Source organism: Anabrus simplex, chromosome 1 (assembly GCF_040414725.1).
Source record: "Anabrus simplex isolate iqAnaSimp1 chromosome 1, ASM4041472v1, whole genome shotgun sequence".
In the NCBI taxonomy this organism is placed as follows: domain Eukaryota; kingdom Metazoa; phylum Arthropoda; class Insecta; order Orthoptera; family Tettigoniidae; genus Anabrus; species Anabrus simplex.
The window spans coordinates 29,028,221-29,053,587 of NC_090265.1; the positions used below are offsets into that span (position 1 = coordinate 29,028,221).

The 25,367-nt window shown below is 36.5% G+C and overlaps 1 protein-coding gene across 1 annotated transcript in view; it reads right to left on the reverse strand.

The window, feature by feature from the left end:
- LOC136860081 (E3 ubiquitin-protein ligase Mdm2) overlaps positions 1-25,367 on the reverse strand; it is a 43,478-nt gene that overhangs the window by 15,392 nt on the left and 2,719 nt on the right. Inside the window, exon 3 of the mRNA XM_067138735.2 lies at positions 8,033-8,276. Within this exon, the coding sequence (XP_066994836.1) occupies positions 8,033-8,276 (244 nt within the window). The remainder of the gene's footprint in view (positions 1-8,032; positions 8,277-25,367) is intronic.

Genomic DNA, 25,367 nt, shown 5'->3' on the forward strand with positions numbered 1-25,367 from the left:
ATCTTAATAACATCGATCACGACATTAAATTCACCCTAGAATCAGAGATAAATAACTCCATCAACTTTCTAGACCTAACAATCAATAGGCACCCCTCTTCATTTACACATAGTATTTATAGAAAGACCACTCACACGGCCACTACTATAAGAAATGACTCACTGCATCCTCAAACACATAAAGCGGCTACATATAATAGCTTGGTAGATCGAGCATTCAAGATTCTGATGTCCAGAAAAAAACTTAAATAAAGAACTGAACACCATTCGTTCTATAGCAAAATTTAATGGATATAATGAAACCTTTATTGAAAGAATAATCAATAAATTCAAATACCGCCCAAAAACCACCCTAATAAAGGACTGCCACGTTTTCAACATTTACCCTTAATAAAGAAATTTACATCACTAACGTTTTTAAAAAACGCAACGTTAAAATAGCCTTTCGTACTAACAATAGAAGCACAGAGATCCTGTATAACTCTTCATCAATAAATAAAAATAGTCCTTTTTCAAAATCAGGTGTATATAGGTTTTCTTGCCAAGACTGCAATAGCTCCTACCTGGGTCAAACAGGACGCAGTTTTAAAATCAGGTATGCAGAACATGTCAATGCTATAAAGCACAACCGTTTTTCCACGGTCGGCCTACATATAAAAGAATTTAAGCACAACTTTACTGAAATAGATCAAGATCTTGAGGTATTAGTTCTAAACAAAGGTTCTTTACTAGATGTCACTGAAAACTGCTATATTCACTTAGATCAATATTTCAATCCAAACCTAAACTTAAATGATATCTCCGAGAAACCAAAGATCCTGTTCGACTTTCTCATTGAATTTTTCAAAAATATTAATATTCCGAATAATGGATCTGTCTTTCACATTATGCATAATACTTTGTCACGCCACACATTTTCACCGCATCGCCCTCCATAATTCCCCCTCCTTCCACTCCTCACACCTCCCCTACCACTCCCCCTCCTTCCCACTCCCCTCCTAACCCAACAAATGGCCGTTTCCCCGACCTAAACTATCCAACACGCTCATCTCGCGTCATAGCTTCACCGCCTCAGGTCCCGCAGTGAACTGTGAACATCATAGAAACTGTCTCCACCCTACACGTTACGTTGCAACAGTAGACCACAGATAATAGCACAGTCAACTTCTAAGCTCTCAGAACAACGTTTTACATAATTCGAAGTTTGTATTCTTGTCAAACTGAATATGTTTACTACACCCTCAACAAATGTGAATCTTTAACTGCCAAGTTCATCTTGTACTTGGATTTTGATATGTTATATGCATTTGTAAAAGTTTGTATATGTTGAGCCCTAACTCATGTTTATACTAGGCTCGGCCTATGTGACTTTTAATGAAAAAGTGTCTACAAATTTTGATTCTTTAACTGCCAAGTTAATCTTGAAATTACGCAAAATTTGAATGTGTTATATGTAACTAGAAATTAGTGTTTATTGATTCCTAACTCGTATGAGTTTATAATTTTATTTCACCCTTCATGGGCTGTTTTGAAGTGACATTTAATGAATATCTACAAATTTGAACCTCTTACTGCCATGTTCATCTCGAACCAAAGGTCAAATGTCATATGCAATTTTGAGAAGATTGATTCTGTTAAATCCTAACTCGTATTTGAACTACACTTGCACCAGTGACATTCAATGAATAAGTGGACACAAATCTTCAAGTGCCAAGTTCATCGCGAACTTACAGTTTCAAATGTGTTACATGTATTTCGAAAGATTGCGTTTATCAAGTCCAAACTCGTGCTTGTACAATTTTATTTCACCCTTCGCAGCTGGTTTTGAATTGACGCTTAGTAAGTGACTACAAATTTTAATCCATAACTGCCAAGTACATCTCAACCCAAAATTTTTTTAAAAATGTTATGGGCATTTTTGAGATGATTGTGTTTGTTGAATCCTATGTTTTGTACTACACTCGCAACAAGCAACATTCAATGGAAGAGTGTCTGAAAAATTTGAATCTCCAATGCCAAGTTCATCTAGAACTTCCGCATGGTTTTGTTGCGGTTTATATGTTTTTTACGTGATTATATTTTTGAGTCCTAACCCATGTTTATACCATTTTATCGACTGACAATTTCTGACTTGTAATTCACTATTTTATATCTCTTCTTTACTCTTATTAATCACAATGATGTAACATTTTGTATACTGTACATGTATGCATGTATACACCTATGCCTATTTCCCACATTTTGGCTGATGATGACGCTAAACAGCGTCGAAACTAGTTCCAAGTAAAAATATGTTTTAAATAAACTTATAACATTTATTTGTATTGAAAAGGTGGACCCTTTTAAGTTACCTATTCTTATGGAGCTTTTAAAAGTAGGAAAGATCATAATATGAAGATAAAGTTGGAATTCAAGAGGACAGATTGGGGAAAATATTCATTTGTAGGTCAAGGAGTAAGAGATTGGAATAAATTATCAAGGGAAATGTTCGATAAATTTCCAATTTTGTTGAAAATATTTAAGAAAAAGCTAGGTAAACAATTATACATAAATGTAAATATGAGGTAAGAAATTGATAGGGAATCTGCCACCTGGGCGACTACCCTAAATGCAGATCATTGATGATTGATGATAAAAAATGCACACTACAATACATACGACACACAGGTAAGTTATAATGTTATATATTATATTTTGAACTTGTGTGTTCAACAGCCTGAAAAGCTTTTAAGGTACATTAACTAAGTCAACACTGGAAAGTATGGCTTCCTTCTTAACAAACTGTTGTACTTTTGTATCTCACATTATTATTACTTCCTTATCTTGTACACATTTCTCTCCATCTCCCGAAAAGCACTCCAGGTCTTCTTCATGGCCTTGTTCTTATCTTCAACTGAATATTCTGCATAATTCTTACTCGTATATAAATCTGTGTGTTGATTTGTTTGTATTTCTTTCACATAAAAACTACTCAACTGATCAAGCTCAAATTTGACAAGCTTATAGCTCATATCTTCAGTTAACATACCAAATTACCAAATTGTCACTTAAGGGGGCCATGCAGCACAAGAAAATGTGAAGCAATCAGAGGTAAACATACCTCGGGACCCATAACAGTGAATGTGTTGCCTAAATCATTAGTTAGTCTCATTAAAAAAAGCCTACCATGTGTAGTTAGTTTTTGGTTTACTAAAAATATGTTTGTATGCATGTACATAGAATTCAACTTACCAGAAAAAATGTATATGCACTTTCTTTCAAACTCAGTTTTTGAGGAAAAAAGCTTTTCTGTATTATCGTACATGCTTTCTTCCCAGTCCAGATTTCTTCTTCTTGCTCCTCTTTATCCACCTTGTTCTAGATCTCCTTGTTCCTTTCTTTCCCTCAAACTTCATCTTCATCATCTGTTTTGGTATACTTTTCTCCTCCATCCTCTTTGCATGTCCCAACCATCTTAGTTTATTCCTATCAATTCTCTCATTCAGGTTTTCCATTCTGACCTCCTTTCTCACATCTTCGTTTCTCAATCTGTCTTTCCTTGTCTTTATCATACTTCTTAGGTATATCATTTCACTGGCTTGAATTCTACTCTCCTACCTACTTGTCCAGATCTCACCCACATAGGTCAATACGGGTGCATAATACATTTTGTACATTATCTCTTTACACTTCCTTACTCCAGACAAGGTTTCTTACACTCATTGCCCTTGCTAATCTCCATGTCCAGCCTTGTATTCTGCATTTATTCACTCTTAGGTATTTGAGACTGTCAACAATTTCAAGGATTTGACCACCAATTTTCACAATGCCTTTCTCCTCTTGATATCACCATGGTCTTGCTTTTCCCTGCGTTGATTTTTATACCATACAATGTTTTGTTCAGTGCATCGAGTCGTTCTTGTACTTCTTTGCTGTTTATTCCCCAGACTACAATATTGCCTGCAAATAGTAATAACTTCATATGCTTCTGTTGTCTCCTTTACAATTTTGTCCATAATCATGAGAAACAACAGACGGGACAGCACTCTCCCCTGTCTTAGTCCAATTCCACTTCTAAACAATTTTGTCTTTCCAAATGGAGTTTTGTACACTGCTGACAAAGTTTCTGTACATTGCCTGCGCCACTTCTACAGTTCTGTACCCAGTCTCTTTTTGACCATGATTTCCCACACCTTCTGCCTGGGAACACTATCGTATGCCTTTGTTAGATCTATGAATGTCTTACGTTCCTTATCTGATGAAAACCATAATAAATGATTTAAAATTACATTTCCTAGACATACTACCAAAACAACACGGGAGTGACTAAACATACAGAGAAGGTATTTTAAAAATTGTTTCAATGAAGAAATGCTGGTGTTAGTGATGGTTTTTTAAAGGGTAAAACAGTGTAACTATCATCACCTCATAAAACAAAGTGCAAAAGAAAGAGGAATTAAGATATCAGCTCGAGGAAGGAAATTTAAAACTGTCTGGTTCCCAGGTGGTGATTATTGTTTTAAGAGGAAGTACAACGAGGCAACCATCCTTTATATAACAATAATTAGAGAGAAAAATTGAAGGGATCAGACATTTTGAAAAATGAAGGTATCAGCCAAAGAAAGATAAGGGTCACGAAGGGCGTTGAAATGGAAGAGTCCCTAGGATGTGGGTGCTCTAATACCGTCCAGGTCAGAAAAGAACAAGAGTTCACCAAGGGAGGTCGGATGGGATAGATGAAAGTGAGGAGTCGGCACAAGTAAGTGGAAGCAATGCCAGGAATCAGCTAAGGGCCCTGTGGTCGCCAACCCATGCTCCAAAGTTCAGAGCCCATGGGGTTCCTTTTAGTCGTCTCTTACGACAGGCAGGGGATACCATGGGTGTTATTCTACCACCCACAGGGGGATGTATCGTTCTCAAAGGAGATCTGATAAACAAGAGGTGGGCACAAGTGGAAATAATGACAGACTCAGCTCAGGCCACGTGACTGTAATCCCTAGGGAAGACAAAAATGCTATAGATAAGGAACATTGCATAGTTACATCAGTGGCAGCTGGTGATTTGGCATTTAAGAGGGGTGCACATTTTGAATTAAAATAATATATGCTACGGATTTCTGAACAAATATGTAGGTGGATGGTCCGCCTAGTCAATACTAAATTTAGTAGTATTGACTAGGACCTACATATTTTTTGTGATCAAGTCAATACGGATCAAAAATCGGCCACTATGGTCAAGATTATTAATACAGATTTCTGACTTGCACAAAAATGCGTAAAAATTACTCCCATGCTAAGTAGTAGTTGAGCCAGGTACCTTTTGTGTTGCAAAATATTTTACTATCAACACTGAAACATGTGACTTCACTAGGTAAAGAAAAACCCATTCTCCTGTCCTTGCTGGCAAAAATCTATCAAAACACTAGGAAAACAGAAGACAGCATTCTTGATGCCATAAATCCATAACCGGTCATGTCAACAACCATTACAAATTCTGTTATAATTACAATTGTTAGTGAAAGTTTAATTGCTTGAAGACAAGAAGACAAGACCGGAAGACAAGAGAAACAGCAACCGACAGCATTACCGTGGTAAAACATGATTCAGTACTACCGTGCCATAATATTGAAATAACAGTTCAAGGTTTACAGAATTTGATGCTTGACACAGCACGGTAGAGCTATGCTGAGTGCCTTGGAAAATTAAGCTCCAAATCAAAGGAATTCAATCTACATCTCCAAAATCCACCCCCTCCCCTTGCAACTACCCCTCACCTCATTGCCAACAAGGCTGGTACAGATGGACAAGTAAGTCCTTGGGAATAAGTTTGGAGGATATAGTTAACAAAATTTGGTTAGCTGTTAATACTTATTGCTCACAATATCAGTTATAAAATTTTTGGGGGTAGCGCTAACTTGCTACTCCCTTCCAGAACTACTTTCACATTGCATTAATAATTTAAAAAAACAAAAAAGAACCAACCCACCTGTGGGAGGACTTTGGAAATAACATGAAAATGTTCAGTCAGGTGGCAGGGAAACATTTCTGGAGAGTAATAATTAGGAATCGTATAAAAAGGAATGAACAGTGTTTGAACTGTTGTCTATCGTAATCTGATATCTACCTCATTGTCTTTCATGCAGTACTTTTTTTTTTTTTTCTGCTAGTTGCTTTACGTCGCACCGACATAGATAGGTCTTATGGCGACGATGGGAGAGGGAAGGGCTATGAGTGGGAAGGAAGCGGCCGTGGCCTTAATTAAAGTACAGCCCCAGCATTTGCCTGGTGTGAAAATGGGAAACCACGGAAAACCATCTTCAGGGCTGCCTATCTCCCGAATACTGGATAGTACCTTTCAAAGTCTTCGAGGGTGGATGTGGAGTTCAACTTGATGAGGACTACTTTGTGACAGACCTGATGTCAATGGCATTATGGCCTAGAGCAGTGTCGAGGCCACGGATATGACAATATGCACACAACCACATGCTTTAAATATATTGTAAATGTAACAAAATAATGACATCCAATGGATCACAGGCCAATGTCCAACTCAAAGGCATTCAGTTATAGCAGGTTCTAGAATTATTTAAGTATCTAGGTTCGCTGATTCAAGAAAAGAAATTGCCATCTGCAGCTGAGATCATTAGCCAGGTTGGTCAAGCATCTTCTCTGAAGTGTTGTCTGTGAAAAAGAGCCAACATCTCCACCACGACCAACATTTGCCATTTTCACACCCTGATCCTTCCTATTCTACTCTATGGTTCGGAAACTTGGACCAGTCTTCTCCCCAGAAATTTTTGTCGGCTAGATGGCAGAATGAGTACCCATGCGGGAAATTCCACGTAAAAAAATGAGTATTAACAATAGTATCAGACAGGTAAACATTAACTGCAAAATTGTACTATTTTAGTGTTATCACGAACAAGACATAACACTTCTAGTATTCTCCTGCTCGTTTGTAATCATGTAATACTGGGGCTTACCACTTGGTTGCTGTGGAGTTCCATAAGGGTTTGTGATGCCATTTGGAATCTAGTGTTCGCATGCGATTCGACTCTAATCCAGACACCGCTCACGCATGACGCTATGAGATCGTCAAGTTTAAAATTTTAACTCTGATGTGATTGATGTAATTATGCTGACAATAATAAAGATTTATCATTTATATAAACATGTTTACAGTATTTACATGTTAATTTGGAGCACCCAATGACTCATATGTATTAACTTTATGTAACTAGCACATATGTACGTTATGTTAGCTGGGCGGTCTGTAAAAACAGTAGGGTGGTGCCCCCAAAATATGGTCCTAGGGAGAACAGTGCTTGGACCATATTTAAATCTGATCTGGACAGACTTAAAGTCTTCCAAATTTGATGTCTGCATTTGTGCAAATCTCAATGAGGTCATTCAATGTAGAATGTCATTCAACGATCGAAGAGTTGATCCAGATACGATGACTTCAATTGTTTGGCCAAACATGCCAACCTGAATTCCTTACAGCTATGGAAAAACAGACCCACTTGGTGGAAAGTTCAGTGAATGGCACAAAAAACAAAAACAAAAACAAACAAACAAACAAACAAACAAACAAACAAACAAACAAACAAACAAACAAACAAACAAACAAACAAACAAACAAACAAACAAACAAACAGGGCCTACAAGTTATTATGATTTGAGAAATCGCAGGTTTAACCTTGACAATGCTAGAATTATGGCCACAGACTCTAGAGCATGGAAACAGCTTAAGAAAAGATCCAACATTCAGTGGCACCCACAACAGTTGACTCAGACCAAATGCCAGTTAGGGACAGAAGATGAGAAGACCTTCTAAAGTTACATCTTTCACATTATGAGACTCCTGGTTTGTAAAAGGAACACAAGTATCAAACATCTACTCCTCCTCTGATTTGACACCAGCATTATTGCAGTGTCTCCAGTAGTTTGAATAAGGAGTAATGGTCCTGGGATATAAAGGAAAGTCTTATGTCTGCAAATTCTGGAACCAAAAGAGGCTGGGAAATGTTTCAAATAATATTGTACTGTACTCACTGGAAAGAGGGTTGATCACCGTGGTGTCCGACTCCGTCGACGAGCTGTACGTGTTGGTGAGAGACGCTGGGTGCGGCATTTTCCTAAACCGAATCAGTCTTTCGTTGAACGAGGTCTGTATTCTGTTATTCCCTGGCTTATTGTGGCACCTTAAAATAGCTTTCGAGTACAGAGAAGAGGAAGGCTGCCACCTGTGCTTGACACGTCGTCTCTTCCGGGCTGGTGGGCCTGAAAATTCCTTCTTCTGAAACAGAACAAACATGCTATGGTAATTTCATGTTCTCTTTTGTGGTCCTAGTCTTTTACCACCTGTGTTCATGATGATGATTGTCGTTTAAAGGGACCTAACAGCTGGTCATCAGCCCTTAATGGCACGGGGTGCAATGAAATGAAAAAAGTAACTTCAAAATGTATCCACTGATTAAATCTAAAACAAATAATAATGAAAAAAGAAAAATGATTGTGAAACAAAAACAATCAGTGGATCAAATTCACAACGCCCTAGTTACTGGGATGATGCTTATTATCTAAAGGGGTTCAAAATCCAGGTCAGCCAGGCTGAGTGGCTCAGACGGTTGACCCCAACTTGGCAGGCTCAATCCTGGCTCAGTCCGGTGGTATTTGAAGGGGTTCAGTGTTGGTATATTTACTGGCGTGTGAAAGAACTCCTGCTGGACTAAAGTCTGGCACCTTGGCATCTCTGAAAACCATAAAAGTAGTTAGTGGTACGTAAGGCAAATAATATTATTATTATAAATCCAGGTCACCGGCCCCTCTCAATGGCACTAATCACAGGTAACATAGACTCATGGCATTTTTTGCATGGAGGTAATATTCACAAATAATGTCACATAAAATGTCACCACTCACAGGTAACACATAATGGCACTACTCCCATAGTAATCCTCCCCCGTTGATACTAATCAAAGACCCAGCTGGAGGCTGTAGCGGTTCGTATTCCTTAGGTAGTAGTGATTATTACTCTAAAAGGGAGCACAATCAGGCACATGTAGTAGTACTAATTGCAAATAAAGTCAACCATGGTGTTCATTGCATAATGGTGGTACTAGCTGCAAGTAATGTGAACCCATAGTGTTCTGCACATAATGGTACTAACTACAAGTAGTCTCATGGTTGCACCTCTTAGTCGCCTCTTATGACAGACCGTGGGTGTAATCTTCATCTGCATCCTCCACCACCTGTGTTCATCTTTATCTTTTTGTCTCTTCCCTTCTGAATTTCTTCTTATCGTACACTTTCCTCATCCATAGTGAAGATCCGTCAAGATGGCCCCTCAGTGAGTGTTGAAGCCCGCCCTCCTGATAAGGCTAGGAAGCAGAAATGAGCTTGTCAGGAGGTGAGAAGAAATGGATATAGAAAATCTGGGAATGATCAAGAGAGAGCCCATCTATTTGTAGATTGCAGTGTTTGAAGATGTGGAGACTGTCCATTTCTTCTTGTGTTTTCAATGTTTGTCCTTGTCTCATCTCTCTGATGCTCCCCCTTCCCAAACATCTGTGTTTTCAGGTTTGCCCTTGTCTCTTTTCTCTACTGTGCCCTCGTCCCACAATGACCTTGCAAGCAATCATCCGCATTTTCTGTATTGATGTCATACACTGTTAAAAGAAGTAAAACCCACAATGGTTCCACCTAATCCTTGCCCAAGGCAAATTAAAACCTGTAGAATATGTTTAATCTACTTTCTAGACGTCTTCAGCTACATATGTTTAGGCAAATTGTATAATTAACAGGGACACATTCTTACTATCTTAATGTTAAAAACACACATTGAAAACATTTAACACGTTCCCTACAGCAGTTAATTTTGATGACTTAATTTTACGTTGTATTGGCCCACCCGTGACCCGATGCTGCCTTTAGTTATTATCGGTTTGGGTCACCGGTGACCTGACGAATTTGACTTTGGTTAGTCCCTGCTATGAAATCCAAAACAATGCTGGAACACTTGTTGAGTGCATTATTGTTGAGGAGACATTCCGATGTATTTACCTATGTGACAGTTTTCCGATTCAAGAAGTGCGTGACCCAGAAATGACACTGGAATAAATGTTAGTTTCTCGTTCATTGATCTGTTTTTATGGGAATATGATAGGCGTATGTTAATTATTTTCATATTATGCTTAGTAACAATATAATATCACAAAAGACGAGGCTGTACGTAGGGTAATCATCAGATACTGGAAAAAAAATCACCGTCACTGTCATCACTTTGTTTCAAATCATGAGCAATTCATCTGGGAACTAGTGCCGTCCTAAACCTCTTTCTTTTCTGTGCCACCGGTGTGTCAGCATGTGATACGTGAAATTGAAACTGGAAGAATGAAAGCTGATGTGTGTTGTCAATTTGGTTTTGGTTAATCAATCAATCAATACTATCATCAATCAATACTGATCTGCATTTAGGGCAGTTGCCCAGGTGGCAGATTCCCTATCTGTTGCTTTCCTAGCCTTTTCCTAAATGATTTCAAAGAAATTGGAAATTTATTGAACATCTCCCTTGGTAAGTTATTCCAATCCCTAACTCCCCTTCCTATAAATGGATATTTGCCGCAGATTTCCTCTTGAATTCCAACTTTATCTTCATATTATGATCTTTCTTACTTTTATAAATGCCATTCAAACTTATTCATCTACTAATGTCATTCCACGCCATCTTTCCGCTGACAGCTCGGAACATACCACTTACTAGGTTTTACAATATTTAAAATTCTTCCACCGTTTTGATACTTTTTTTGCCTTTGGCAAAATTTTTTTTATTTGTCAACAGTACATGTTTCGTTCCTTATTTAGGAACATCCTCAGCTGTTATTGTAGCTTAGGTGAATTGCTAAGATTTAAAATACATTAATTTGCAGGTACGGTACATTGATTCATTTAAAAACTACTGAAATTACCAATTAAATTAAAAACAATGTAGGGTTAGTGTGTTAATAATGTGAGAGCGGATGATTACATAGTTGGTCAGCTTAAAACTGTCTATTCATTTGAATAGTTGTTAAAAATTTCATTTTGTTACATTAAAAAAGTCTGTTTGCGGTTAAAAGTTTAAAAAAATATTTGACTTCGTAACACTGTTCAAATGATTGAATTTTTTATCTTCTGTTCCTTCCAGGTAAGATAAAAAATTCAATTATTTGAACAGTGTTACGATGTCAAATATTTTTTTAAACTTTTAACTGCAAACAGACTTTTTTAATGTAAAAAAATGAAATTTTTAACAACTATTCAAATGAATAGACGTAGTTTTTAAGCTGACCAACTATGTAATCATCCGCTCTCATATTATTAACACACTAACCCTACATTGCTTTTAATTTAATTGGTAATTTCGGTAGTTTCTAAATGAATCAATGTACCGTACCTGCAAATTAATGTATTTTAAATCTTAGCAATTCACCTAAGCTACAATAACAGCTGAGGATGTTCCTAAATAAGGAAAAAAATGTACTGTTGACAAATAAAAAAAAATTTGCCAAAGGCAAAAAAAGTATCAAAACGGTGGAAGAATTTTAAATATTGTAAAACTTAGTGATTAAATTTTGATACGGAAAATGGAGTTGATTACCTGCAATTCTAAGATATACCACTTAGTGGAGCAGCTCTTCTTCTTTCTCTCAATTCTTCCCAACCCAAACATTGCAACATTTTTGTAACACTACTCTTTTGTCAGAAATCACCCAGAACAAATTGAGCTGCTTTTCTTTGGATTTTTTCCAGTTCTTGACTCAGGTAATCCTGGTGAGGGTCCCATACACTGGAACCATACTCTAGTTGGGGTCTTACCAGAGACTTATATGCACTCTCCTTTACATCCTTACTACAACCCCTAAACGTCCTCATAACCATGTGCAGAGATCTGTACCCTTTTTTTTAAATCCCTTTTATGTGATTACCCCAATGAAGATCCTTCCTTATATTAACACCTAGATACTTACAATGATCCCCAAAAGGAACTTTCACCCCATCAACGCAGTAATTAAAACTGAGAGGACTTTTCCTATTTGTGAAACTCACAACCTGACTTTTAACCCTGTTTATCAACATACCATTGCCTGCTGTCCATCTCACAACATTTTCGAGGTCACGTTGGAGTTGCTCACAATCTTGTAACTTATTTATCACTTTATAGAGAATAACATCATCCGCAAAAAGCCTTACCTCCGATTCCACTCCTTTACTCATATCATTTATATATATAAGAAAACATAAAGTTCCGATAATACTGCCTTGAGGAATTCCCCTCTTAATTATTACAGGGTCAGATAAAGCTTTACCTACTCTAATTCTCCAAGATCTATTTTCTAGAAATATAGCAACCCATTCAGTCACTCTTTTGTCTAGTCCAATTGCACTCATTTTTGCCAGTAGTCTCCCATGATCCACCCTATCAAATGCTTTAGACAAGTCAATCGCGATACAGTCCATTTGACCTCCAGAATCCAAGATATCTGCTATATCTTGCTGGAATCCTACAAGTTGAGCTTCAGTGGAATAACCTTTCCTAAAACCGAATTGCCTTCTATCGAATCAGTTATTAATTTCACAAACATGTCTAATATAATCAGAAGGAATGCTTTCCCAAAGCTTACATACAATGCATGTCAAACTTACTGGCCTGTAATTTTCAGCTTTATGTCTATCACCCTTTCCTTTATAGACAGGGGCTACTATAGCAACTCTCCATTCATCTGGTATAGCCCCTCTGACCAAACAATAATCAAATAAGTACTTCAGATATGGTACTATATCCCAACCCATTGTCTTTAGTATATCCCCAGAAATATGATCAATTCCAGCTGCTTTTCTAGTTTTCAAATTTTGTATCTTATTGTAAATGTCATTGTTATCATATGTAAATTTTATTACTTCTTTGGCCTTAGTCTCCTCCTCTATCTCGGCATCATCCTTGTAACCAACAATCTGTACATACTGCTGACTGAATACTTTTGCCTTTTGAAGATCCTCACATACGCACTCCCCTTGTTCATTAATTATTCCTGGAATGTCCTTCTTGGAACCTGTTTGTGCCTTAAAATACCTATACATACCCTTCCATTTTTCACTAAAATTTGTATGACTGCCAATTATGCTTGCCATCATGTTATCCTTAGCCGCCTTCTTTGCTAGATTCAATTTTCTTGTAAGTTCCTTCAATTTCTCCTTACTTCCACAGCCATTTCTAACTCTATTTCTTTCCAGTCTGCACCTCCTTCTTAGTCTCTTTATTTCTCTATTATAATAAGGTGGGTCTTTACCATTCCTTACCACCCTTAAAGGTACAAACCTATTTTCGCATTCCTCAACAATTTCTTTAAACCCATCCCAGAGTCTGTTTACATTTTTATTTACCGTTTTCCACCGATCATAGTTACTTTTTAGAAACTGCCTCGTGCCTGCTTTATCAGCCATATGGTACTGCCTAACAGTCCTACTTTTAAGACCTTCCTTTCTATCGCATTTATTTTTAACTACCACAAAAACAGTTTCATGATCACTAATACCATCTATTACTTCAGTTTCCCTATAGAGCTCATCTGGTTTTATCAGCACGACATCCAGGATATTTTTCCCTCTGATTGGTTCCATCACTTTCTGAATCAGCTGTGCTTCCCATATTAACTTATTTGCCATTTGTTGGTCATGCTTCCTGTCAATTGCATTTCCTTCCCAATTGACATCTGGCAAATTCAGATCACCCGCTACAATCACATTTCTTTCCATGTCGTTTCCCACATAGCTGACTATCGTATCAAATAATTCCGAATCCGCGTCAGTGCTACCCTTTCCCGATCTGTACACTCCATATATATCAAGTTGCCTATTATCTTTAGAAATGAGTCTTACACCTAGAATTTCATGTGTCTCATCTTTAACTTTTTCGTAGCTTACAAATTCTTCTTTCACCAGAATGAACACTCCCCCTCCCACCATTCCTATCCTATCTCTACGATACACACTCCAGTGCCGTGAGAAAATTTCTACATCCATTATATCATTTCTCAGCCATGATTCAACTCCTATTACAATATTTGGTAAATATATATCTATTAAATTACTTAATTCTATTCCTTTCTTTACAATACTTCTACAGTTCAACACTAACAATTTTATGTCATCCCTACTTGATTTCCAGTTCCCTGAACTTGTTTGTAAATATTATCTATTGAAGATAATAAACATATCAATAACTACTCCAATAAATAAATATGTGAAAACTTATAGTCACTTACCTGAGAGCAATATAGAAAGGAATAGGTTACACGAGATGTCAGAAGGGTGGTACTCCTCGTATTAATTAACAATCTGCCGTCTGAAGGCAGCAACGTTGTAAGCTTCATTCGCCATAACCGCGCAAGCGATTGCCACGTATAATATAGGTTAGACAACAATCCGAACACAGGGTGACCCAAAGCGATATGAATGGAAGATGCAAAAGAATCCTTTGGGTCACCGGTGGGCCGATTGAAACTAGCAGAATGCCTCAATCCTTAACTTCAATAGGAACACTATGTCACCATTAATAATCAGAAATTACCGAGCTCGATAGCTGCAGTCGCTTAAGTGCGGTCAGTATCCAGTAATCGGGAGATAGTGGGTTCGAACCCCACTGTCGGCAGCCCTGAAGATGGTTTTCCGTGGTTTCCCATTTTCACACCAGGCAAATGCTGAGGCTGTACCTTAATTAAGGCCACGGCCGCTTCCTTTCCATTCCTAGGCCTTTCCCATCTCATCGTCGCCAAAAGACCTATCTGTGTCGGTGCGACGTAAAACAACTAGCAGAAAAAAAAGAAAAAAAATCAGAAATTTGTAACTAGGACGTAGTTACTTACTCCGCAATTTTGGGAAGTTCGCACCGATGGATAAGAGTAACATGCTTCGGGACACACGGTGACTGAACCGCAAGGAACATGTTAAAAAAATTAACTTAATTACCGGTACACTAAAAAGTACGTGTCATGGAGAAAAGGTGGAAGGATTCATCAATGAAGAGGGAATATCGTACATTAACTAATTCTCACTAAAATATCTTGTTAATAAAAATAACTTAAAGCTAAAAAGTTTGCCATTGTCACTGTTCATATATTATATAAAAACTTCTTGTAAAATCTTCATAGCAAATCTAGCTACAGTACAATACTAGGCAGAGAGCTAAGGCATGGACCGTACAATCACTCCTCAAAATTATATTAGATAACTAACTCAGGGAGATCAGAAGAACTGGTTGCAAGCCACCATCTAAATTTGCCAGCAGTTAAATACAGGACAATTACAAGATTTATCAACAAGGCCCCTTTCATACACAACAACAAGAGTAGTGTTGTTAAGAAGGACACCAAATAAGCGTGCGCTCAGGCCTAGTGAATTGCAGCTAGATTTGCTAGGAAGATTTTACAAGAAGTTTTTACAGAACATATGAACAGTGACAATGGTAAACTTTTTAGCTTTAAGCTATTTTTATTAAGAAGATATTTTAGTGAGAATTAGTTTATGTACCATATTCCCTTTTCATCCATGAATGCTCCCTCACACTTTTTTCCATGACACATACTTTTTAGTATAATTTTTTAAAATGTTGTCAACGTGTGTTTTTAACATTAAGGTAGTAAGAATGTGTCCTTGTTAATTATGCAATACGCTTAAACATATGTAGTTGAAGATGTCCACAAAGTAGACAAAACATGTTCTACAGGATTTAATTTGTCTTAGGCAAATAAACACTATTGATTAGGTGGAACCATTGTGGTTGTTACTTTTTTTAACACCATACTGATCTGTCATTATGTTTATCCTTTTCTAGTTTTATATGAACTGATATAATATAGGTTTTTTTTTTTTTTTTTTACTTACTAGCAGTTTCCGCAGCTTCATCTACATTCAAGACAGACTTAATTAGATTTGTGCACTGTTAGTAACAACAGTAAACAGTTCTATAACAACTCATCTCTGATCACCCTCTCTTTCAAATGAATCATTCAACACTGATCTACGTTTAGGGTTGTCGCCCAGGTGGCAGATTCCCTATCTGTTGTTTACCTACTTTTTCTTTAATGATTTCAAAGAGGTTGGAAATTTACTGAACATCTCCCTTGGTAAATTATTCCAATCCCTAATTCCCCTTTCTTAAATTTAAACTTCATCTTCATATTATGATCGTTCCTACTTTTAAAAACTCCACTTACGCTTATTCGTCTACTAGTTAGAGCCCTATCTTTGACACCGATAAATAAATGTGTATGTATATATGTTATTCCATGCCATCTCTCTACTGGCCAGCTCGAAACATACCACTTAGTCGAATAGCTTGTCCCTTCATCACAAGTTTTTCCAGCCCACCTGGTGAGGTTTGCATACACAAAAAGTTCATCTCTCTTTTCAACCTCTACATGAAGACTGAAGCCAGAAAATGTTACTGTGTGTATGCATAAGTCTTTTCCGGTTTCACTAAGAGATGGCGCTAGTGAACAATACGCAGCACATGAATATGACACATACGTCAGTTTGTTTGTCTGACATGAACCTGAATGTAGGATGCTAAAGGGTTTAATGTGTCACCTATTCAATACATATACATTTTTAAACATTAGGAATTTATTATTAATTCCATTTGAGACATGTTTCGCCCTTCATTGAGGGCATCATCAGTCAAATTACCTCCTCAAGGCAAAAATCTTGCAATTGTCATCCAACGACTAAAACAACGGGACGCACTTGATGCTAGACATCTTTATACCCTTTCTCACCAAGCTGCTCTCTTGTAAATATGTATATAAGCTGTAATTTCTCAACTGTTCAATTGGATATTGTAAATTTACTGTGTAGTTACCCAGTCAACCTGTAATCGTTCAACCAACGGCAGTAATTAATGTTACGAACATTGACGCCAGATACTTATACCCTTTCTCTCCCGACTGTTTCAATGTAAATATTTGTATAAACTTTATAATTTCCTATGATTTTCTAACGAGTGCGTCAATTATTCTTCGGAACACCACAGCTGGACTCTGCTAAAATACCCAGTGATTTTACGCATTGGTGCTGGCTACTATGTCTATAAACTATATCACCAGTGAACAAAATTTTTCTTGGTTGCTTAATTTTTCCCATTGTAATGTATCTTAATGTTTATAATTTAATTACTAATCAGATACCTGATTTTTGCCTTGAGGAGGTAATTTGACTGATGATGCCCTCAATGAAGGGCAAAACATGTCTCAAATGGAATTAATAATAAATTCCTAATGTTTAAAAATTTATATGTATTGAATAGGTGACACATTAAACCCTTTAGCATCCTACATTCAGTTTCTTCAATACCGACAACAATGATTTTTATCACTTGCAATGACATGAACCTACCAACACACACAAGTTGAGTTCACCAAATACTAGCGTCCGTGTTGTATCGTTCAGTGATCATGTCGATGTTTGTGTTTGAAAAAGAACATTTGCAGCACACATTGCTTTTCTTATTTAATCAAAAGAAAAAGGTTGTGGAAAGTCATTGTTTGCTGGTAGAAACATATGGTGAATACGCTCCATCAATTAGAGCATGTGAGACAGTTTAAACGTAGTGATTTCAATGTGAAAAACCATGTTTTGTGTCTGGTGGGACAGAACAGTATTGTGTATTATGAAATCTTGAAGCCTGGCAAAACCGTTCATGCACAACGCTATTGCCAATAAACTATTAATTTAAATCACGCATTGATCAAAAAATGACTAGAATGGACCAGAAGACATGGCTAAGTGATTTTGTTACACGACAATGCGCCATCTCACACAGCAAAACCAGTGAAAGGCACCTTGAAATCGCTTGGATGGGACATCCTTCCACACCCACCGTACTTCATTCATTCATTCATTCATTCATTCATTCATTCATTCATTCATTCATTTATTTAGCTTCCATAGACTGTACAATTACATATTTTGAAATATGCCAACAGTATAGGAGTTGTCAAGTGATTTCCTAATACTAACAATAATATATGCACAACAATGAACATTTTGAAAAAGAAGAAGAACAGAAACACCACATACCTCAATGTTAGGGCAGCACATCTTAATTTTTTAAAATAATATTAATAACCAATATTTACAAGACAAAATAAAAATATATTGGTGTGGTGTTAATAATGTGAACATAGTCAATGTGACATTAACATATTTTTAAGGCTATATACTAGATTACAAGTTAATAAGTAGTAGCATCATTACCAGCACTTCATCATGTATTCTTCTGTACTGTAGAAGCAGCTACTCAGCAGGAGATTTTTTAAAGCTGTGGTAAATGAACTGATGGGACTAATATCTTTAATCGTATTTGGAAGCTTATTATACAATCTGATTCCAACAGAGTCTACATGTCTCAAGGCAATGGTTTTACTCTTGTGTTCGATAAAAATATTATTTCTTGTTCGCGTCTGGTAATTGTGATTGTCAAAATTCTTTCTGAAGTGATCAATATTTTTTTTCACGTGTAGAATGCATTGCATGATGTATATACTTGGTACTGGGAGTATCCTTAGTCTCTTAAATAATGGTCTGCAATGATCTAACCTGTTATGTCTCAATATAATTCTGATAGCTCGTTTCTGTATTCGAAAAATAACATCAAGATTTGATTTGTAACAGCCCCAGAGACCAATAGCATAAGTGATGACTGAATGGAAATATCCAAAATATGCCATTGTAACATATTCTTCACTACAACTATTAGACAAAATCCTTACGGCAAAACAAACAGAACTCAGAGACTTCCCAATGTTTTTAATATGACAATCCCATCTTAATTTTTCATCTATATGGACACCTAAAAATTTTGTGGTCAACATATTTTCAATTGCATTTGCATTTAATATAAGGTTGTGTTTTTTTGCAGTTTTGTCATGGTAGTTAGATGCCTTGAATTCCATGTATTGGGTCTTTTTAAAGTTCAATGTTAATTTGTTTTTCCTGAACCATGATTCTAACCTAGACAGGACTGTATTTGCTGTAGTTTCTATAGACATAGGGTCAGGATTATTAATAATTATGTTTGTATCATCAGCATACAGAACTGCTGTTTCTACTTGATTATTGTGAGGAAGGTCATTCACATAGATCAAGAAACGAACAGGCCCCAAAATACTACCCTGCGGAATACCTAAGTCTATGCTTTTTACCTGAGAGTGATATGTCTCATTATGCCCTTTACTGTTACAATGTGTAATTTCAACAAACTGGGATCGTTTATTCAGGTATGATCTAAACCAGTCATTAACAATTCCTCTAACTCCAATCTGATATAATTTGTGCAACAATATTTCATGATCAACAGTATCAAATGCCTTTGAAAGGTCAAGAAATAGTCCTATCACAGTTTCATCATTGTCAAGAGCATTTACGACCAACTGTGTAAAATGTGATAAAGCAGACAAAGTACTTCTGCCAGCTCTGAACCCATGTTGTGCATTATTTAACAAGTTATATTTGATTAAAAATTTAGTAAGCCGATCTTTCATAGCACATTCAAGTATTTTTGAAATAACAGTAAGTATTGATATTGGTCTGTAGTTATGTAAATCGTGTAAGTTTCCACTTTTAAAGACTGGGATAACTTTAGCTATTTTTAGGAGATTAGGAAACTGACCACTAGAAAATGATTCATTGATGAGATAAGTTAAAGGCTGTACCAGATAGGGAGTTTTGTGGGAACTTCATCTACACCTGTGGAAGTTTTGTTCTTCAAAGATTGTATGATTTTAAAAACTTCCAGTTCTGTTACTGGAGTTAACTGCATAGAGTTTTGCACAAAGGTTGGGAGTTCTGGTAATACATCTGATTTATTTGCATTTTCAAGTTTGTATGGTAGGGATAGAAAGAAATCATTTATATAATTAGCCAAATGATGAGGGTCATTCATTTGTATTCCTTTATCATTTTTTATGGCATCAACTTTATTTCCAACTGCATGTCTGTTGGTTTCTCCCTTGATTACCTTCCATATGGTTCGTGATTTATTGCACGACTCTTTAACTTTCTTGTTATTGTGCATTATCTTAGCCATCCTAAGAACTCTTCGATAGACTGATTTGTAGTTTTTAACATACTTACAAAAAAACTGGTCACAACTCTGCTGTGCTAATCTACTTAGTAATTTACATTTTTGACTTGAGATCCGTATACCCTTCGTGATCCATGGCTTTTTTGAAGATTCATTAATTACTGCAAGTTTTTTTGGAAAATGTAATTCAAATTCAAATTCTATACTTTTGGTCAATGCTATGACCGAATGTTATTGGAGTCCAGGTCTGAAGTTTAAGGCTTTCAATGAAACTGCCACATGCAGCTGCAGAGAAAAAACGAGTTAATTGTGCTTGCTTTATTTTGGTTGAATGCTTGCTAGCATTCTCAAATTCTAGTTGTAAAATTTGAGCATGATGATCTGATAATCCAAAATTTATATTGGATGCTTGCATTTTAGAACAATGGAAATTAATACAAATGTTGTCTATCGTTGTAGCTGAGGTGGCAGTTACCCGAGTGGGTGTAAAAATTAAGTGTTTTAGATTACAGCTTTGAAGAACATGCAGTAGTTGTGATGTTGATGGAAGGTTTTCTTCAGCAAAATCTATGTTAAAATCACCACAAAGTATTACTTCTGCGCTGCTATTCCTACCGAAAATGTTATGAAGGACTTGATCTAATTTTTCTAAGAAAATCTCCACATCAGCATCCGGTGAACAGTACACGGTTAACAGAATTACCCTTTTACCATAGGGAAGCTTAAATTCCACTGAAGTTAGTTCAAAATCTAATTCAGAATTATGCACTTCAAGATCCTTCCTTTCTTTACATTCAATTCCTGACTTAGCAAAAATACAAACTCCCCCATGCTCTTTATTAACCCGACTGTAATTACTTGCCAGATAATAACCTTCAATATTAATGAGTTCAAGTTCATCATTATTACACCAATGTTCATCCAAACAGATAAACATAACATCCTGTATTGAATTTAAAATTACTTGTAATTCTAAAATTTTACTTTTAAGACATTGAATGTTCTGATGAAATATTTTGAACCGCCTATTCCTACCCTCCAAGTCATTACCGGTATTTAATTCTGGACCCACATTTTCGTTTGAAATGTTATTGGGTATTCATAACTTACCCGAATGATGGGCAAAATGTGTAGAAGCTGATGGCCAATGTTTTGAATAAACAAAAAAATGAATTTCTCTTGAAAATTATGTGTTTTCTTTACCACAAAAACTGGCAAAAACTTATGCATACACCTGGTACTTGTTCCAGAACCTGTGCTTCTATCAGATTATGCAGTGTATTATCTTTTAAGGGTCAGAGACATACATTTATTGTACTTTGGCTTCCTCTAGATTTCCTTTCACTGACCTCCACCTTACCAAATTTTCTCTCACAGAGTACAAAAGTATAAAGATTGTTGTACTTGTACATCTAATGGATACAAATAACAATTTATACCCTGAACCACCAGCTGCACCATTCTTGAGGTGTGAGTGCCCTTGGCTGCATTCTTGAAATGTTCCTTTGACACAGCAATTTTCTGGCAAACCATTCAATTTACAAAGAAAATGCATATGTTTATAGAAAATTTAATTCTAAGCCCAACATGAAGGTTTTTTTGATAAGACTAACAATGTACCCTTAATTTTAATTAATTTTTATCAGATAGTACATAATGCAAGATACAAGTTGGAGAAGGAGATCAGCAATCAGAAATTGTTGAGGAATGCGAAAACAGGTTTGTACCTTTAAGGATGGTAAGGAATGGTAAAGACCCACCTTATTATAATGGAGAAATAAAGAGACTAAGAAGGAGGTGCAGACTGGAAAGAAATAGAGTTAGAAATGGCTGGGAAAGTAAGGAGAAATTGAAGGAACTTACTAGAAAATTGAATCTAGCAAAGAAGGCAGCTAAGGATAACATGATGGCAAGCATAATCAGCAGTCATACAAATTTTAGTGAAAAATGGAAGGGTATGTATAGGTATTTTAAGGCAGAAACAGGTTCCAAGAAAGACATTCCAGGAATTATTAATGAACAAGGGGAGTGTGTATGTGAGGATCTTCAAAAGGCAGAAGTATTCAGTCAGCAGTGTGTAAAGATTGTTGCTTACAAGGATAATGTCCAGATAGAGGAGGAGACTAAGGCTAAAGAAGTATTAAAATTTACATATGATAATAATGACATTTACAATAAGATACAAAAGTTGAAAACTAGAAAAGCGGCTGGAATTGATAAGATTTCTGGAGATATACTAAAGACAATGGGTTGGGATATAATACCATATCTGAAGTACTTATTTGATTATTGTTTGGTCGGAGGAGCTATACCAGATGAATGGAGAGTTGCTATAGTAGCCGCTGTGTATAAAGGAAAGGGTGATAGACATAAAGCTGAAAATTACAGGCCAGTAAGTTTGACATGCATTGTATGTAAGCTTTGAGAAGGCATTCTTTCTGATTATATTAGACATGTTTGTGAAATTAATAACTGGTTTGATAGAAGGCAGTTCGGTTTTAGGAAAGGTTATTCCACTGAAGCTCAACTTGTAGGATTCCAGCAAGATATAGCAGATATCTTGGATTCTGGAGGTCAAATGGACTGTATCGCGATTGACCTGTCTAAAGCATTTGATAGGGTGGATCATGGGAGACTACTGGCAAAAATGAGTGCAATTGGACTAGACAAAAGAGTGACTGAATGGATTGCTATATTTCTAGAAAATAGATCTCAGAGAATTAGAGTAGGTGAAGCTTTATCTGACCCTGTAATAATTAAGAGGGGAATTCCTCAAGGCAGTATTATCGAAACTTTATGTTTTCTTATATATATAAATGATATGAGTAAAGGAGTGGAATCAGAGGTAAGGCTTTTTGTGGATGATGTTATTCTCTATAGAGTAATAAATAAGTTACAAGATTGTGAGCAACTCCAACGTGACCTCGAAAATGTTGTGAGATGGACGGCAGGCAATGGTATGTTGATAAACGGGGTTAAAAGTCAGGTGGTGAGTTTCACAAATAGGAAAAGTCCTCTCAGTTTTAATTACTGTGTTGATGTGGTGAAAGTTCCTTTTGGAGATCATTGTAAGTATCTAGGTGATAATATAAGGAAAGATCTTCATTGGGGTAATCACATAAATGGGATTGTAAATAAAGGGTACAGATCTCTGCACATGGTTATGAGGGTGTTTAGGGTTTGTAGTAAGGATGTAAAGGAGAGGGCATATAAGTCTCTGGTAAGACCCCAACTAGAGTATGGTTCCAGTGTATGGGACCCTCACCAGGATTACCTGATTCAAGAACTGGAAAAAATCCAAAGTAAAGCAGCCTGATTTGTTCTGGGTGATTTCTGACAAAAGAGTAGCGTTACAAAAATGTTGCGAAGTTTGGGCTGGGTAGAATTGAGAGAAAGAAGGACAGCTGCTCGACTAAGTGGAATGTTCTGAGCTGTCAGCGGAGAGATGGCGTGCAATGACATTAGTAGATGAATAAGTTTGAGTGGCGTTTATGAAAGTAGGAAAGATCACAATATGAAGATAAAGTTGGAATTCAAGAGGACAAACTGGGGCAAATATTCATTTATAGGAAAGGGAGTTAGGGATTGGAATAACTTACCAAGGGAGATGTTCAATGAATTTCCAATTTCTTTGAAATCATTTAGGAAAAGGCTAGGAAAACAACAGATAGGGAATCTGCCACCTGGGTGACTGCCCTAAATGCAGATCAGTATTGATTGATTGATTGATTGATTGATTGATTGATTGATTGATTGATTGATTGATTGATTGATTGATGATTGATTGATTGAAGCATAAGGGTACATTCTACCAGAATGTAAGGAACGTCGTGTGGAACAGAGAAGTTCCTATGAAATGTAAAGAGTTAATGTACAAGATATACTATACCCCTATATTAATGTATGCATCAGAGACTTGAAGGAAAGAGGGCAAGAGGGAGGCCCAGAGCAAGATGGATGTACTCGGTCAAGGACAGTATAAAGAAAAGAAGGTTGGACTGGAATACAATTACTGAAGAGGAGTGGTGGAAGGAGAGACAACAGTGAAGTGCTGGCAGGAGCTGGGCAAGGGGAAATGAAAATAATGATGATGAGTACACAGAACGAAGTACAGAAACAAACTTTTCCTGGAAAATTATTAGATTGAGAGAAAATACATTATTTTTTTTATTTTTAAAAAATTAAATTCTGATTTCAGGCAGCATATTTACTTTGAAGGACTCCAGATGTATACTTTTAGGAATTGCTCTAGTTTTATAAAAACTACTTAAATTACATAAAAACCACAAATATTACATGTTCTGTTCTGGCATAGCTACACAGGCACAGGAATCACTTGCAATAACTGGCTTATATCATAGGAAATAAACTTCATGGTTTTGATCTCTACTGAATTGTGATCACAATAATAATTATTTAATTAATGTCATAAAGGTCCACCTTTTTCAATACTATAATATGCAATATTTTTGACTTACATTACTAAACTAGGAAAAATGTGGAATGCATCACGATTTTGCATATCAAAGCGAGTACTATCTGGACAAAAATTTAAACAAATTACAGTCGAAACCGGTTATAACGATTTTGAAGGGATCGTCAATCAACAGTTGTTATAGGGGATAGTAGCACAAACTTTTTTTGTTGCTAGAAATGTCATATCTGTACGTTTCAGGCAGCACACTTACATGGTTAACTAACAGAATGAACCAAAAACTTCAAAAGACATCAGTGAAATATACTTGAAATACAGTGTTTGTCGAGTGGAACTGTACACAGTACGTACAGCAATAATATGTCAGGTAAACAATAAGTGAGGAAAGAAGTAGCAACAACAATATCGCACATGGTCTTGGTGAATAAATGAGATGTTCTCTCTCTTCTTCCAAATTGTAGAAATCATTGTGTGTGAACATACAATTCCTTCGTGATGCTGACGTTTTGTTTCCCCATTTTTTAAATTTTCGTATTATTTGTGACTTTTCTTCAATATTAACCCGGTCTAGAAAGCCAAGAATAACGGCCGAGAGGAATCATCGTGCTGACCACACGACACCTCGTAATCTGCAGGCCTTCGGGCTGAGCAGCGGTCGCTTGGTAGGCCAAGGCCCTTCAAGGGCTGTAGTGCCATGGGGTTTGGTTTGGTTTGTTTTCTTCAATATTAAACACTTTCCCTTTCTTTTGCGACATCTTCACAGCGATGCTCACCTTGACTATTTAACTGACAGGCTATTTGGAAAGTACGATCTACTGAAAACAAAAGTTTGA